At 44.6% G+C, this 18,256-nt stretch overlaps 1 protein-coding gene across 1 annotated transcript in view; it reads left to right on the top strand.

Moving 5' to 3' along the window:
* Positions 1-18,256, top strand: part of LOC145356565 (dynein axonemal heavy chain 17-like) — an 811,195-nt gene that overhangs the window by 66,225 nt on the left and 726,714 nt on the right. Inside the window, exons 5-6 of the mRNA XM_080209339.1 lie at positions 3,801-3,900; positions 4,086-4,171. Coding sequence (XP_080065465.1) covers positions 3,801-3,900; positions 4,086-4,171 — 186 coding nt within the window. The remainder of the gene's footprint in view (positions 1-3,800; positions 3,901-4,085; positions 4,172-18,256) is intronic.

Here is an 18,256-nt window from a genome sequence, read left to right as displayed (position 1 = left end):
TTCACCCCAGGTCCCCAGTGTTAAGTCGGAGGGCCCATATCCTGTGGGGACCTCTCTGCTGGACAGCAATAAAGCAACGATGGTGGGTGAGGGCAAGGAAATAAAGGGTGTGCAACAGCAGACAAACAGGAAACCCTGTGCACAGTGCAAAAGAACATGGAGGGCATTTCAGAGAGCTGGCCCAGGCTCCTGATGGAAGGTTTGGGGTTTGGGACCAGTGTGAAATTTTGTCTGAGCAGAGGTGTGCTGGGACAGATGTTCAATGCAGACCTGCACCTCCTCGAGATAATGAGTGCCATTGGGTCCGAGCATGACCGTTTTAAAGTCATGGATGGCATTGGCTATGCCTGTAAGGCAACATCCAGCGCAGTCTTGTCCAGAGTCTCAGGTAATTTGTTTTTGTTCAGTTGTGGGACATGGGTGTTGCTGTTTGGCCAGCATTTATTGCCTAAAGGCAGTTGGGAGTCAACCACATTGCTGTGGCTTTGGAGTCATATGTAAGCCAGAACAGGTCAGCACGGCAGATTTCCTTCTCTAAACAACATTAGTGAACCAGATGTTGAACAATCAACGGTGGTTACATGGTCATTAGTGGATTCTTAGTTCCAGACTTTTTTTTTATTGAATTCAAATTCCACCATCTGCCATGGCAGGATTGGATCTGGGTCCCCAGAATATTAGCTGAGTTTCTGGATTAATAGTTTAGCAATAATACTGTGAGGCCATCACTTCTCCACAATGAGCAATGCTCTTGGGCATCTGGCTCCTGCCACTTCATTGGCCAGGATTCCTCAACTGGGCAAAGATGGATTGTCAAGTAAAGGACCTGTTGATTGCAAGGTTAGCCAGGCCCAGCAGTAGGTTCAAGAGGAGGTCCTCCTCTTTCCCAACCCCTCTGCACCAGGTGAATATTTTTCACTTCACCTATGCCTGCCACAGGACAATCTTTACCTTCTACCATCATGGGATTCGAATGTGGAACTTCTCAAGAGGATGCTGCCTTAACCGAAAAAAAATTTACAAACCAAAATGTGATTAAGAAGGTTGATAATGCACCCCAGTCCTTATGGTGTCCACGAAGCATAAAAGGCCTCAACAGTACCAGTGGACTCTGCTACTCCCTCTTCAGAGCACCCGGCTGTGAATGTAGCCATGGTAGAAGGGTAGGCAGTTGGGTCAGACAACTTCCTCAGTTGCCTACTGCCTGGTCCTGTTGATTACAAGTTTGGGCAGGCTCAGACTCAAGTTCATGAGGAGGTCCTCCTTCTCCCAACTCTCTGCACTGAGTGTCCTTGGATCAGGAGTATGGTTGTAACAAAAGGTTTATTAAATAACTGAAAAAGGTGTGCAGTCTAAAACATCCTATATAGAACAAATAACAAAATTACAGCACAGGAACTGGCCCTTTGCCCCTCCAAGCCTGCATGACTGAACTAAAACATCCTATTCTTAAGGGTACCATATCCCCCTATTTCCATTCTATTCATGTATTTGTCAAGAAGCCCCTTAAAAGTCATTAATGTATCTGCTTCCACTATCTCCCCCGGCAGTGAGTTCTAGGCACCCACCACCTGCTGTGTAAAACAAATATACACGTGGCCATGGACTCTGGGCCTCAAAAAGCGCAGACATCTTGGAAGTTGTGAACTGATGCAATCTACAGTTGTATGGGACGTCTGCCACACCGTTCACCTCAGGTCCCTGATGACAAGGAGGATGACTCCTGTGTAGAGGGACTTCCACTGGGGATCTCCACCACTGGATGGTTGCAATGTATGCAAGGCATGTCTAGGCAGCGGGCCAGGGCAAGGAAGTAAAAGGTGTGCAAGAGTAGTCCATACAGGAAATCCCTCGGTGCCGTGCAAAAAAGTGGAGGGTTATTTCCGTAAAGCAACTCAGTTTGTGGGGCACCAGCTCCTGAGGGCAGAGTTTGGGGCTTGGAATCAATGTGAAATTGCACCCGAGTAGGGGTGTGCTCAGGTGATTGTCCACTGCACACCTGGGTATCATCAAGTCCTCATATACTATTGGGGCTGAGCATGACTATCTTGAGGTCATGGATAGCTTTGGCCATGGGTTGGATGTGCACTGCTGCACTATGTGCTAATTCGTAAAGTGTGATTCAAGCCATTCTTCTGCAATCCAGCACTTCCCAGGTCCTAGTCACCCTGGTAGCCACAGCCTGTCTCTTGCCAGCCACTGGAAATAGTATTGGTGGAGGTGCGGTTTCCTGAGCAGTGGCTCCCTGATGACAGCCAGTACTCCAGATGGGTGAGAGATCGGTTGCAAGGCAACCATGGTCCAGACTTTGAGTAGCTGCTGGTAAAAGACAGGCTGCAAGGAGTTACAAAGACTGCATAAGGGAGCTTAACATCATAGTTCAGGTCATGCATCTGGCAGAAATGTACACCCGGTAAAAAGTCTGACAACACCAGGTTTAAGTCCAACCGATTTATTTGATAGTACACTCACTAGCTTTCGGGTTAGTCCCTTCGTCAGGTGAATGGAGAGTTCTGGCCTCAGTGTACTATCAAATAAATCGGTTGGACTTAAACCTGGTGTTGTCAGACTTTTTACCGTGTTTACCCCAGTCCAACGCCGGCACATCCACATCAGAAATGTACACCAACAGGGCACACTAAAACTTTTTAGCTCACCCATGTCTGCCACAGGGCAATTATTATCATCTACTATGGTGGAATTCAAGCATGGAATTCCAGAGCATTGCTATAGGTTTGTGGTTTACCATATTTTGGGTGAAAACAATTAATCAATTAAAGTAAATCAAACAAACTGAGGGACACATTAAAGGGACAGCATCATAAAGGAAACTAGCTTTAACAAACAAGAAATCACAAATAAAACTTCAGACAATTCAGACATGATTAAGAGGGTCAATAATGCATTCCAGTCCATGCAGTGCTCACTGAGTATGGAAGACCTTTATGGTGCTGGTTGACAACACATGCTCCCTCTCCATGAATGCCCAGCCGCAAATGTAGCCCCGGTAGAGGGGCAGTTATTTGGGTCAGACAGCTCCTCCGATCACCTGCTTCCTGGATCTGTTGATGACAAGTTTTGCCAGGCTGATGAGACACCTACATGAGAGTGTCAGTTTTAGCTGATCAGATGAAGATTTGTGTTTATGCCTTGAGATGGAGGTATGAGTGGAACTGTAAAATATATTATAAAGGGTAAAAATGTTTGGAACTATGGGAAATTCTCTTTAGAGGAAAAAACATTAGCAATTAGTCAAAAACAGGAAAATAAATTGATTCTCCATGCTTATATTGCAATGTTCTGTGACATGCTTATAACTTCTATAGATATATATATAAATTTAAAATATTTTTTGTCATTCCTCTCGGAAAAAAATTTGCATGTTCTATACTTTGGTCAGCCTTCACTGGGCCCACTAGCCCCTGGTGGGAATCCCGATGGCACATTGACTCATGCACTGAGCCTAAAATGGGATTCTTGCCTGGCAGCAAACCCATCACAATGTTCCTGGCCCATCCTGCCATCCTTGAGCAGATTCCTGCCTGCCTGTACAAAACCCCTCATATATATTTAATTAAAAAATGGCATCCCAATCTCTGTAAAGCAGGGCTGCTGATGTGTTTTGCATAAATTTAAATGCTGAAGGTGGGAGAATACCACCTGACAGGCATTGCTAACACTCTGGTTTTCCACTGGTGGGAGTGTTTGCTGTCACAAGCGAATTGTGCCCTAGTATCAAAGTATTATTGTAAAGCATATAACTTCTTTAAAATCATGTAAAAAATGTTTCTGTATTTCAGTTGTGGATGCCTAAAGTGCGCAAAATTAATGAAATTCTAGAAAGATCCAAGAGCAGTTACTGGCCAGCTCTAAAAAGCCTTCATGATGACATTAGGGCAGGTACTAACAATGTAACAGGATTTTGCTTCTGCAATTCTATGCTGATTGATAAATACATGCATTATATTTATGGAAATTTATATTGTGATTGTTTGGTTATATTTCAGTTTTGTGAAGTAAAAGTAGTTGGTAACTGATTAACTCTAAATTTATTTTTTGTTGTGTGCTATTTCTATTAAATTTAGGACTGGAAGAGGCAAGTGATATTGTTTTGTACCTGATACCTCTCAAGTCCTTATTAGAGGATTTACAGCAAACAGAATATGCAGAGGTAAGCAGATTTTTTTTTAGAGGGTGAGTCATAGGATAATCAAGGTACATCAATATCCCTTTCAGCAATGTGTTGGGAGATGTCAGTTGTGGAGGCAACTGGCTCTCCATAAACTAAAACTTCAGTTAATCATGGTTTAATCACTATTGCAACAAATCTAAAGCACCCTATGTAATCAGTTAATTGTCCTTTTTAGCCAGCAGTGTTTCTCCAAGAATGTTATTTTATTAAGACCAGATACAGACTGTATTTTAGTAATTAAACCCTACATTTCACTTCTGTCATGCCATGGCCCACTAATTTGAAATCCTCCAATTTATTAAGCTCACCAATTCCAGGTTTGATTTGGTGTGAAATACTATAACCTCTTGAACATCCTCTTTCTTTTACTCCCATCATTGGTGGCTATGCTTTCACCTGTATTCAGCCCAACGCTCTGGACTTTCCTCATTAAACTTTGTGTCTTTCTTCACCTCCTCTCTCCCTTATGATCATCCTTAAGTTTAACTCTTTAGACAAGTGACCATCAGTTATGTCAATGTCTTAGTGTTAGGCTTTGTTTGATAACACACCTATGAAGTGCCCTTGAACATTTTGCTATATGAAACTGATATATGCATGAAAGTATATAAATATATAAATGCAACATGAGCCAATAATAGGTGATTCAGCATATTTAAAAGCTTTACTTGTCTGTGTGAATTATTTTATTCTATCTGAAGGTTAAACTTATCACTTCTCTACTGATTTAAGAGCGTTTCAAAGGTGGCAGACACCTTGATTGCTTACCGAAGCTGGCAAGTTGGTTAAGAGGGTCAGCAACAGTTAACTGGGAAACAACATGCTTTTTCATGTTGACACAGTCATACAATATAGACTGTTGGATTTATGGAGACTGAAGAACAAAAATTGAAGTCAATTTATTGGAACAACACAATGCCATGATGTTAGCTGGCAAGTCTGGACAAGACATTAAAGTGTGAGTGAACTTTTGAGAAGTTGTTAAAATGCAACAGACCTGTCCTTAGCCAAATAGTTACAGAAACTGGTTTACGATATACCTATAGATATATTGACTTTTGTGTAGAATTCTAAAGGACTGGTACAAAGAAATCCTATTCTATCACAATGCCCAGTTAATGGGTGAAATTTGGACCCCCTTGTCAATGGCTAAGTCATCAGACACAAGGCACGTTTTTGGAGAAATAAGAGAGAAACTTCCAGACGAACAGAGGAATTTGATCCTGTCTAAAGTCCATCAGTAGGTAGAGAATTCAGACTGGCTTTCACCAAAAAGGTGAAAGCCTGATTTGGTTCTTCATAGGGGTTCTCTTGCACCTTAACTAGAGTGTAACAAGAGAATGCTGTTACTGTAAACAGTAAACCACTGTAAATCTGTCTTGATCATTCTCCAGATTCCTCCTTTAGTAGACCAAAAAAAATCAAAGGATGCAACATTTAAAAACCTTGCCTTGAGTGAAGCAAGTGGGACAGTGAATGTTTGGACTTTTAAGATCTAAGTAACTGTGCATGTGATGTGTGTGTGACCACACTCATGCACATGGGGGTGTGCATGTGCGTTTGTGCATGTGCGCTCAGTTGGGAATACTTTTTGGATATTTAGTGATAAATGTTGATGAAAATACCTGTCGTTTGTATGTTACTGACAGTCACAGCACTCGGGGTTAAAACACTTTAAGAACAAATGTATCTTCAGTCAATTGAGAAGTGGAAAAGGAGAGAACAATGCTACCATCTCTCTCCTGTCTGTTACTATGTGTAGAGTGTGCACATATCAATAGGAATTGCCAGAAAATATTACTGGGAACTTTTAACTTAAGAAAAAATTACACCAATACGGTATTCTTCTGCTAGCATTCTCCTGTTGAGTTGCAAACTGGTATACGCAGTTGCTTCTGAGCCTAGTGTTGTCGATATAATTCTGTTGCGATACGCTCCTAATTCATTGAGTTTTCGTTTCCACAGATACTTGCTGAAAACCTCCAATCTGAACTCATCCACGACTGGGATTCCCTGGTGCTGCTGCAGTGAATGGCGTTTTGGCTGAATGCCACATTTCCATTCTTGCTAGCGGGGAACGACAAACACGATTGGAAAATCCCACTCATAGATTTCCTTATTCTTTGAAAGAAGTTCAGTGTCTTTGTGTAAGGCAGTCTCCAAGTTGATCAATCATTCTTTCTCTTTTTAACCTGCTCTGGCTTAAAATTTTTCTGCGCTCAATTGTGTTATGATCCTATTGGGGACCATTAACATGTAAAGAGAAATTTGAACATTTTGCTTTAACCAATAGAACTATGCAACAAAATTTTGTTTACAAACAAACTTTACTTATATGACAGATGTAAACAAAATGAGGACCATTAACAATAATATGGTTTCTAATAATGTATATTAAGTACTCAGGTTTGCTTCTTATCCTCCTCAAGAATTTTCTGATAAGTCAAGCAATTTTAAAAGTTGTTCAACTTCTGTAGGAAACATATGTATGCCACAATTGTCTGGAAACATCTTTAATTCGCGTTAAATCCAGCTCTTTGCAAACATAAAGGGGCAAATTCTCCCTTTAGCAGCGCAACAAGCCGGGAAATTCAGCGGAAGTAGTTTCATGGGCTCGCTGCTGGGTGCCATGGCCTCTGCGCGTCTTCAGCAGCTGGATTTTCAGCACTATCAGCTCCGTGACAGAAATCGGTGCAGAGCTGCATAAATTATTTAAATGTTAATTTTAATGTAATTTGAATATCATTAGTGGATCTGGAACTGACATCCCCAGGCCTGCTTGACTCCCCAACCCCGCTCCCTTCCCCCTCCCCCTGCCAGAAGTGTTTCACTCCAGCAGGGTTTACAAAAGCTCCCCATTAGTGGGGAGCTGGCGGCCTGACCATGTTGGACTGAAGAGGGACCATCAAGGCCCCCTAGAGTGTTGGGGCTGCCCCCTGGGCATTGCCACCTATACAGTGCCAGCCTGACTCCCTAGCACTGCCCAAAGGAGATTGGTGGGGGTCCCGCTGACACTCTGTATAGGGGATCCCGAGCAGAGGGAGACAGGCCAACAATCGGGACTGGGCATTGGGATGGGGGGATGTGGGGGGAACAACCTGCTGAGGGGGGGCGGTCAGAACTGCTGGTTTTGGGGGGGGGGGGTCAGGAGATTAGGGAAGGAAGTGGGGTGGGAGAGCAAGGCAGGCAGTCAAGGTTAGGGGAGGGTGGTGTCGAAGCTGGCCTGTACGTGGTCATGGAGCCAGTGATCGGGCCATGGGGGGTTGGAGGGGACAGCATTATGGGGGTTGTGGGGCTGGCCAGCAGTGCAGGGCTACTGCGCATGCATCGGTCTTGGTGTTGACCGATCTGCACGTGTGCAGTGGCCCAGTCAGCGTTATGGTGCCGTCCCTGTTGCAGAAATTGGCCCTGCCCTCAGCATTTTAATGTGAATCTCTCTACTGCAGTAGTCCATAGAGTGTAGGAGATTCTTTTGGAAACTCCCGCTGAAAAACCAGCAGGATTTACTCCAATTTTCATGCGATTTTAGCATCTTTTTGGGAGAATCACCCCCAAAATTTTCATTCAGTTATTGACCATGGTTGCCTTGGCCCCTTTATTCTGGATACTTCCCCAGTACTTACAAGCTAATATACTTTTTGCTTTCTTTTACATAAACCTCTATGAATCACACTAGATTGGCCCAGTAGTTTCAAACCAGGCAATCTTCCATCTTCTGTTCCCTCACGAAACTCAAACTGAGGTTGTGGCTGAAATTCCTCTTTGTGGTGGGCGAGTGTAGAAATTGGGGCGATTAATTTCTGGTCCAGGAGCATCTGCAGCCAATGGATCCCACCCAAAGCCTCACTCATGTTCCACATAGAGTCATAGAGGTTTACAGCATGGAAACAGATCCTTCAGCCCAATTTGTCCATGCTGCCCTTTTTTTCAAACCCCTAAACTAATCCCAATTGCCCCCATTTGACCCATATCCCTCTATACCTATCTTCCCATGTAATATCTAAATGCTTTTTAAAAGATAAAATTGTACCCACCTCTACTTCTACCTCTGGCAGCTTGTTCCAGACACTCACCACCCTCTATGTGAAGAAATTGCTGCTCTGGGCACTTCTGTATCTCTCTCCTCTCACCTTAAAAGCTATGCCCTCTAATTTTAGACTGCCCTACCTTTGGGAAAAGATATTGACTATCTGGCTGCTCTATGCCTCTCATTATTTTATAGACCTCTATAAGATCACCCCTCAACCTTCTACGCTCCAGAGAAAAAAGTCCCAGTCTATCCAGCCTCTCCTTATAACTCAAACCATCAATCCTGGTAGCATCCTAGTAAATTTTTTCTGCACTCTTTCTAATTTAATAATATCCTTTCTATAATAGGGTGACTGGAACTGCACAGAGGGGTTTTTCATGGGCATCCCAGGGAGTCCTCATGACCATAGACTATCTCTGCAGCTGACAGTCCGGTCCGCGAATGTGGAGTCACCTGCATGTGAAACAATGCCAAGTGCTATACCTTTAACCAATTTAACCCAGTTTCTTCAGTTAATTTAGATAATTTTTCTTTTAAAGTCCCGTTGGCCGTTTCCACAATTCCTGCTGCCTGCTGGTCCATTGTTTGCTGGAGCAGACGAGTGAAGGAGCAGAGAGACAGATAAGAAATTACCTGTTAAAAACCTGTTTAAATAAGTTTAAAGCACTTTCGTAGTAAGAACTTACCTTGTAGAACTGTTTAAATCATTTAAAAGCATTTTTGCGGGCTTTTTGTATCTACCGCTTTAAGAATTCTAAGGGAGTGGATAGCAGGGAGTTGTGGGGGAGCAGGCTTTAAAACAGCGCCAGGTTTAAAAGGAGGCCTGGTGTAGACAGCGGGCAGCGTCGGAGCGGGCAGTGGAGTGAGAGGGAAGCAGAGTGAGCTATTAGGGCTTGGGAGCAAAAGGGCTAGGGAGAAAAAGGGCCAGGTAAGTTCATGTTGAAATTTTCAATACTACTACAGTGAATAATGGAGGGGCATGTGATGTATTGTTTCTGTATGATGTGGGAGCTGGTGGACCCCAGGGTCCTTCCCAGTGACCATGTCTGCAGTAAGTGCAGGTTGCTGGAGGAGCTCCAGCTCAAGGTAGATGAGCTGGCCTCTGAGCTACAGACACTGAGGCTCATCAGGGGGAGAGAGGCTGCCATTGCCAATGGGGTGCAAGTGACATCCACCCCCCCTGGACTGGCTAACTCTAAGGGTCAGGAACAAGAGGGGGCTGCTGACGGAGGAAGGAGGGTGGGGAGCGGAGGAAGGAGGGTGGGGAGTGGATGCCTCAGCCTCTCAATCTGCATAACAGGTTTGAGGTTCTTGCTTCCAGTCTGGATGAGAACGAGGGAGGTGAGGCTGGTGAGCAAACTGCACACAGTACAGTGATGCAGACGCAGGACATAGGCAAAGAGAAGGTGAAAAGGAACGTAGTAGTAATTGGGGATAGTGGGGTTAAGGGTATTGACACTGTCCTTTGTCACAATGACAAAGTGCACAGAAGGGTGTGTTGTCTGCCTGGTGCTCGGGTCCGGGATGTCGCATCTGGGCTGCAGAGGAACCTGGAGTGGGAGGGTGAGAATCCGGTCGTTGTGGTACATGTGGGTGCCAACGACGTAGGCAAAATGCGAACTGAGGATCTGGGGAGGGAGTATGAAAAGCTGGGAATGGAATTAAAAAGTAGAACCGACAAGGTGGTTATCTCTGGGCTACTGCCTGAACCGAGTGCAGACGGGCGTAGGGTTGACAGGATTAAGGAAGTGAATGGGTGGCTCAGGGATTGGTGTGGGAGGAATGGGTTTGAATTTATGAGGCATTGGCATCAGTATTGGGGTAGGTGGGACCTGTTCGGGCGGGATGGGGTTGGCCTGAACCGTGCTGGGACCAGAGTCCTGGCGAATCGTGTAAATAGGACTGTAGACAGGGCTTTAAACTAATTGGGGGGGGGGGAGGGTGCGAGGGTAGGTGACATTACGGGGTCTAAAGTTAAGGAGAGGGTACAGGTAAGGGAAGAGGCCGAGGATGTCCCAATAATAAAGGGAGTAGGGGGCGTGAGTATGGTTGGTGGTGTTCTGGCAAATAGGGTCCAGGTGAAGGCTGGGATGAAGGCACTTTATCTGAATGCACGAAGCATTCGGAATAAAGTGGATGAGCTGGTGGCGCAGATCAGCACAAATGGATATGATCTGGTGGCCATTACAGAGACGTGGCTGCAAGGTGACAGGGACTGGGAGCTGAATGTCCAGGGGTATCAAGTGTTTAGGAAGGATAGGCGGGAGGAAAAAGGGGGGTGCGTAGCTCTGCTGATTAAGGATAGCATCAGGGTGGTAGCAAGGGATGATATAGGAACCAAAGAGCAGAACGTGGAATCGTTGTGGGTGGAGATTAGGAACAGCAAAGGGAGGAAGACGCTGGTGGGTGTCGTCTATAGGCCCCCGAATAATGATCTGGAGGTGGGGCGGGCTGTTAACGTGCAAATAAGTGCGGCATGCAGGAATGGAACGGCGATAATTATGGGGGATTTCAATCTACATATTGATTGGTCGACCCATGTTGGACACGGTGGGCTCGAGGAGGAGTTCTTGGAATGCTGCCGGGATAGCTTCCTTGAACAGTGTGTGTTGGAGCCGACAAGGGAGCGAGCTATCTTGGATCTGGTGTTATGTAATGAGGCGGGTAGAATTAGGGACCTTGCGGTGAAGGATCCTCTTGGGGAGAGTGACCATTGTATGGTGGAGTTTCTGGTGCAGATGGAGGAGGAGAAGTGGGTTCCTGGACACGCGTCCTTTGTTTGAGCAGAGGGGAGTACGGTAGGATGAGAGAAGAATTGGCGAATGTTGACTGGGGGAGCGCGTTGGAAGGTAGGTCTGCTGAGGAGCAGTGGAGGATCTTTAAGGAGATCTTTCTTGGTGCTCAGCAGAAATTTATTCCGATGGTTAAAAAGGACCGTAGGAGGAGAGGTAATAAGCCGTGGATAACGAAGGAGGTGAAGGAAAGTGTTAAATTAAAAGCGGAGGCGTTTAGAGTAGCTAAGAGTAGTGGGCGAGAAGAGGATTGGGAGAGGTTTAAATGTCAACAAAGATTGACAAAGAAGTTGATAAAGAAGGGTAGGAGAAACTATGAAGCTGGGCTAGCGCTTAATATAAAAAAAGGATAGCAAGAGTTTTTATAAATATATAAAAAGGAAGAGGCTGGCTAGGGTGAACGTTGGACCCTTAGAGGATGAGAGGGGGGACTTAGTGGTAGGGGATGGGGAAATGGCTGAGGTCTTGAATAACTTTTTTGTTTCGGTCTTCACGGAGGAGGACGTGAATAATTTGCCGGGTGTTAGTGATGGAAAGGTGGTAGGACTGGAGGGCCTCAATGACATTATTGTTACTAGAGAGGCGGTGCTCGACAGACTGGAGGGACTGACTGTGGACAAGATACCAGGACCGGATGGAATGCATCCGAGGGTTCTGAAAGAAATGGCGGAGGTGATAGTGGATGCCTTGGTTATTTTCCAAACGTTGCTAGATTCCGGGGAAGTGCCGGAAGATTGGAAAATGGCTAATGTTACGCCGTTGTTTAAGAAGGGTGGCAGGCAAAAGGCAGGGAATTATAGGCCGGTTAGTTTAATGTCTGTTGTAGGTAAAATGTTGGAATCCGTCATCAAGGAGGAAATAGCGAGGCATCTTGAGGGGAATTGCTTGATAGAGCAGACGCAGCACGGTTTCGTTAAGGGGAAGACGTGTCTGACAAATTTATTGGAGTTCTATGAGGATGTGTCTAGGGCGGTGGACAGAGGAGAGCCGGTGGATGTGGTCTTTCTGGATTTTCAGAAGGCGTTTGACAAGGTACCTCACAAGAGGTTATTGCAGAAGGTAAGGGGGCATGGAGTTGGGGGTAGAGTGTTAGCGTGGATAGAGGATTGGTTGTCAAATAGGAGGCAGAGAGTGGGGGTTAATGGGTGCTATTTGGATTGATGGTTGGTGACTAGTGGAGTGCCCCAGGGGTCGGTGCTGGGGCCTCAGCTATTTACCATTTATATAGATGATCTGGAGGAGGGAACCGAGTGTAGAGTGTTGAAATTTGCTGATGACACCAACACTGGTGGAACGGCAAATTGCGCGGAGGGGGTGGAGAGTCTGCAGAAGGATCTAGATAGGCTGGGCGAATGGGCCAGGAACTGGCAAATGGAATTTAATGTTGGCAAGTGCAAGGTGGTCCACTTTGGTAGGAATAATGGTAGGAAGGACTGTTACTTGCGTGGCGAAAAACTGCAGCAGGCGACGGTGCAGAGGGACCTTGGGGTCCTTGTGCATGAGTTGCAAAAACCCAGCTTGCAGGTGCAGCAGGTGGTCAGGAAGGCTAATAGGATGCTGGCCTTCATAGTGAGGGGGATTGAATATAATAGTAGGGAGGTCTTGCTGCAGCTGTATAGGGCATTGGTGAGCCCGCAGCTGGAGTATTGTGTGCAGTTTTGGGCGCCGTACTTACGCAAGGATATTTTGGCCTTGGAGGGAGTGCAGAGGAGGTTTACGAGGCTGATACCGGAGTTGAGGGGGTTGAGCTATGAGGAGAGGCTGAATAAACTAGGCTTGTACTCGTTAGAGTTTAGAAGAATGAGGGGAGATCTCATTGAGACATTTAAGATGATGAATGGGATGGATAGGGTAGAGGTGGAGAGACTCTTCCCGCTCAGAAAGGACAGTAGGACTAGAGGGCACAGCCTCAAGATAAAGGGGGGGGCGGTTTAGAACGGAGTTGAGGAGGAACTTCTTCACTCAAAGGGTGGTGAATCTCTGGAATTCTCTGCCCGTTGAAGTGGTGGAGGCTGCCTCGCTAAATATTTTTAAGACGCGGGTTGATGGGTTTTTGATAAGCGAGGGGATTAAGGGTTATGGGGAGAGGGCGGGAATGTGGAACTGAGCCACGACAGATCAGCCATGATCTTATTGAATGGTGGGGCAGGCTCGAAGGGCTAGATGGCCTACTCCTGCTCCTATTTCTTATGTTCTTATGATATGTGCAGAGCAGTCGTTTAATTACGAGTGCTTCGCACAGTTCAATATTGATCCGGGCCACAAAATGTGGTCCATTATCTGAGCTCACCATTTTGGGTACCCCAAAACGAGGAATAGCTTCTGTCAACAATAATTTCACCATTGTATGTGCAGTACAATTCCTGGTGGGGAAGGCTTCAATCCATTTACTGAACACTTCGATTATTACTAAACAATATTTATAGCAATGTACTTTCAGTAATTCAATAAAATCAAGCTGTATACAGGCAAAGGGAGTGGCAAGGGGGTGGTTCTGGGAGGGCATTTAATACCTTTACCCTTATTATTTCTCATGCAAACGAGGCATCGATCCAGCCGCGTTTGTGCTGCTGTATTTAAATCTGGGTGCCACCAAGTCTTTAGAAGTAGCTGTACCATTCCCTCCTTGCCAAGATGGGTACAAGAATGCAAATAGTCAATAAAGAATTCGGAATACAAACTTGACCAACTGGAGTAAGCCAGAAGTCCCTGCCAAGGAGTACAAATACCCCATTGTGCGCTCAGAATCAGAGGCGTCCCTCTGTAAATGTTGAACATCAGTTATCTCTGGCATGCCCTTCGTCCCCTAATGCAGGTACCCGACTTAGATCCTGATTACCCCCAGTGGGAACAATCACAAAGGCCGATACGGCAGCTGAATCAGCATGGGCATTCCCTAATTGCATAGGAGTGTCCTCCTTCGTATGCACAACACAGTTAATAACAGCCAATTGATGAGGAAGCTGAACAGCATCGAGGAGATTTTTAACCCAAACCATTGAGAATTTTCCCCTTGACTTCCATTGACTTCAGTTTTGCTAGGGCTCCTTAATGCCACACTTGGTCAAAAGCTGCCTTGATGTTAAGTGCAGTCATTTTCACTTCATCTATGGAGTTCAGATTCATGCCATGTTTGGACCAAAGTTGAATTGAAGCCAGGAGTGGCCTTGGCAGAACCTAAACTGAGTGTCATTAAGCAGGTTATTGCTAAATAAGTGCCACTTGATAACACTGGCAATGATACCTTCCATATTTTACAGATCATTGAGAGTAAACTGATGAAGTAGTAATTGGCATGGTTGGATTTTGTCCTGTTTTATGTGGACAGGACATACCTGGGCAATTTTTCACATTACCAGGAAAATGCCAATATTGTAGCTGTTCTTGAACAACTTGTCTAGTCACAGAATCATACAGTGCAGAAAAGGCCACTTGGCCCATCGAGTCTCCACCCACAACAACCACCACTAAAGTCATACTAATCCCATTTTCATGCACTTGTTCCATGTCCGTGAATGTTACGATATTTCAAGTGCTCGCCCAAATACTTTTTCAAGGTTATAATTGTTTCCAGCTTTCACAACCTCCACAAGCCCTGCATTCTGGATTCCCATCACTTGCTGTGTGATTTTTTTTCTCAAATGCCATTTGACTCTCTGCCCCTAGTGATTGATCTTTCAATCAAGGAGAACATCTGCTCCCTACCACCCTGTCCATACTCCACATAATCTTGTACACATCAATCATGTGCCCGCTTCAGCCTTCTCTGCTCTAAAGAAAACAATCCAAGTCTATCTAGTCTCTCCTTATAGCTCAAATGTCATTCCCAGAGAACATCCTGATGAACCTCCTCTGTACCCAATTTAGTGCTATCATATTTTTCCTATAGTGATGTGACCAGAACTGTACATAGTACTCTAGCTGTGGCCTGTACAACTCCAACATTACCTCCTTACTCTTGTGCTCTATGCCGTGACTGATAAAAGCAAGTGTTCCATGACTTCTTAACTCTCCTACTCATCTGCTCTACTGACTTCAGTGATCTGTGAATAAATATCCTAGGATCCCTCTATTCCTTTGAGCTTCCCAGTGTCCTGCCATTTATTAAATGCTCTGTCATTGTGTTTCTTCTTCCAAATTGCATTACTTTGCGCTTATCAATGTTAAATACCATTTGCCACTGCTGTGCCCATTTCACCAATCCATCTATATCTCCCTGTAACCTACAACCATCTTCTTCACTATTAACCACCCTACCAACCTTGGTGTCATCTGCAAACTTGCTTAACTTTCTTCCCACATTTTCATCAATATCATTTAGGTAAATACCAAACAATAAGCATCCCAGCATTGATCCTGGACATCAGCATCCAGTCAGTCGAATAGCCTTCTACCACTACCCTTTGTGTCCTATTACTAAGCCGCTTTCTGACCCATATCACCAAGTTTCCCTGGATTCCATGTGCTTTAACCTTCTCAATGAGTCTCCCATGTTGGACCTTGTCAAAAGCTTTGCTAAAATCCATTTAAACCACATCAACTGAACTTCCCTGATCCACACGTGATCACATTTTCAAAGCATTCTAACAGATTTGTCAGGCATGACCTCCCTCTGACAAAGCCATGCTGACTATTCCTAATTATTTCATGCCTTACCAAGTGGATATTTCTCTCCTTCAGAATTTTCTCCAATAGTTTCCTTACCATTGACGTGAACTTCACTGGTCTGTAACTTCCTGGTTCATCTCTACCACCTGTCTTGAAAAGCAGAACCACCTTCTCCTCCAGACCTCTGACACTTTCCCTGTGGCCAGAGAAAATTAAAAATTTGTGTCAGAGCCTAGCAATTTCCTCCCATAGTGTCAGCAATGTCAATTCATCTGGGCCTGGGGATTTGTCCATTTTTAAGCCCATCAGATACCACTCTATTTCCTATGTCAAACTGTACAAGTTCTTCAGAGTCCCCCTTCCTGAATTCTGTATCAATTCCTCTTTACCTGAGCAAAGACTGAAGAGAAGTATTCATGTCGCATCCTTCCAATGTCTTGCAGCTTCACATACACATTGCCCCCTTGATCTCTAATGGGCCCTACTCTTTCGCTGGTTAACCTTTAATGTATTTTAATCTTTTAACCTTTAATGTATTTTAGGATTCTCCCTAATCCTGTTCACAAGTCTTTTTCCATGTCCTGTTTTTGCTCATCTAATTGCTTTCTTCTGCACTTTTTATATTCCTCCAGAGCAGCAGCTGAATTGCTCCCTTTTGACGTGCTAAAAGCCTTTCTCTTCTTCCTCATCTAGTCCTGAATTGTCCTGGATATCTCGGGTCTTCTGAACTTACTGTTCCTATGTTTCCCCCTCAAGGGTACATGTTGGCTCTGTACACTTCTCAGCCCTTTTTTAAATGATTCCCACTGCTTTTCTGTAGACTTGCTCGCAAACAGCTCTTCCCACTCGACTTTGGCAAGATCCTGCTTTATTTTAATTAAATCTTAAAATCCAATTCAAAGCCATCTTTTGCAGGACATCTTTCTCAGTATCCATAACTAATTTGAACTGTAGCATGTTGTAGTCACAATCACTAAAATGTTCCTCCCTTGCTGCATTGAACATTTGCCTGGCTTCGTTCCCCCGAACCAGATCCAGCTCTGCGCTGTCCCTTGTTGGGTCTTCTACATATTGATACAAAAATCTCTCCTGGATACATTTTAAGGAACCCACCCCCTCCTCTAAATCCTTAACACTTTCACCATCCCAATTTTTGTTGGGAAAGTTGAAATCTGCTAGTATAATTGCCTGATTATTACTCTTACATACCTCTACATATTTGCTCCTCTATTTCGTAGTAGTGGAGCTAGTTCTGAGGCATAAGTTTTCAGTACTTTTGCCAGAATGCTGTCAAGGATCATAGCCTTTGCAGTATCCAGTGACTTCAGCTGTTTTTTTTCATATCACATAGACTGAATTAAGTTGGCTGAAAACTAGCATTTGATGCTGGGGACCTCAAGAGGAGGCCAAGAAGGAACACCTCCTTAGCACTTCTGGCAGAAGATTGTTGCAAATGCCTTGACTTTTACATTGATATGCTAGACCTCTCCATCATTGAGAATGGTATATTTGTGGTTCCTCTTTCTCCATTAAGTTGTTTATCACCATTCACAAGTGGGCAGTGTCAAGACTGCATAACTTAGGTCTGTTTGTTGATTGTGGGATCAATTACCTTTGATTACATGCTGCATCTGCTGTTTGGCATGCAAATAATTCAGCTTCATTAGGTTGATACCTGATTTTTAGGTATGCTCTGTGCTGTGCCAGGCATGGAGTCTTGTGCCCTAGCAGCAGGCCAAATAGTCTGGATCCAGACCTCACATGGACATGGCCAGTTGGAACTGGTCAACAGCAAGATTCCGCATTCAAACAGCTATGTGGTAGCTTTCAGCAGCAATCAATATGTATACAATCGCTGTCATCTCTTGCAAGTATCAAAGCCATCACCACCAGCTAACACGGCAAATCAAACTGCCTTGCTGTGACCACAGGACCTTCATGCAGATCCTATTCGAGGATCTGTACAACGTGTACAGACAAGGTGCCTCGAGAGTCCAGTGAAATGGTTAAGAGCCATGGAACAGTCTCTCCTCTGCCTGCTGGTGGTATCACGCACTCCAGAGTCTGACAGGCCCAGCACAGAATATCGGGGTTTCATCACCAGATAGATCCATTCATATCCATGTTTGGATTGGCGAACTTTCTTTGTGTTGTCTTCTCTGCTGTTTACTGTCATTGCATGCTGAAAGAAGGGGAGAGGTACGCACAATGCACTATGCACCAAGTTGCAAGAGCCAAATCTTTGTTTCACTGTTCACACAAACTTTTGTACACTGTTGTATAGGTAATTGCTTATGTACACTTATGTCTGTACATAGTTTTCACTGCTTACATTGTTACACTGCATAACAAACTAATCAGGGAGGATATGTACTGCGTCATCTAGTAACTACACAAGTGTTTCTTACAGTTGCAAAGCTAGCTAAATAAACTTACTATTATTACAGTCCTTGGTACAGTCACTGTTACAGCACAGTGTAGAAAATCTGGGCAATGGTAACCACCCTATTCTTTGCCTGGTATTTGTTTAGCCATGTATGTTACTTTCCACTTATTCAGTCCAAGCCTGAATGTTATCCTGGTCTTGCTGAAAACAGGCACGGACTGTTAGTGTTTCAGGTTTATGAACAAAGG

Source organism: Carcharhinus amblyrhynchos, chromosome 21 (genome assembly GCF_965287045.1).
Source record: "Carcharhinus amblyrhynchos chromosome 21, sCarAmb.v2.hapA, whole genome shotgun sequence".
Lineage (NCBI taxonomy): Eukaryota > Metazoa > Chordata > Chondrichthyes > Carcharhiniformes > Carcharhinidae > Carcharhinus > Carcharhinus amblyrhynchos.
This window is presented reverse-complemented; position numbering and strand designations above follow the sequence as displayed.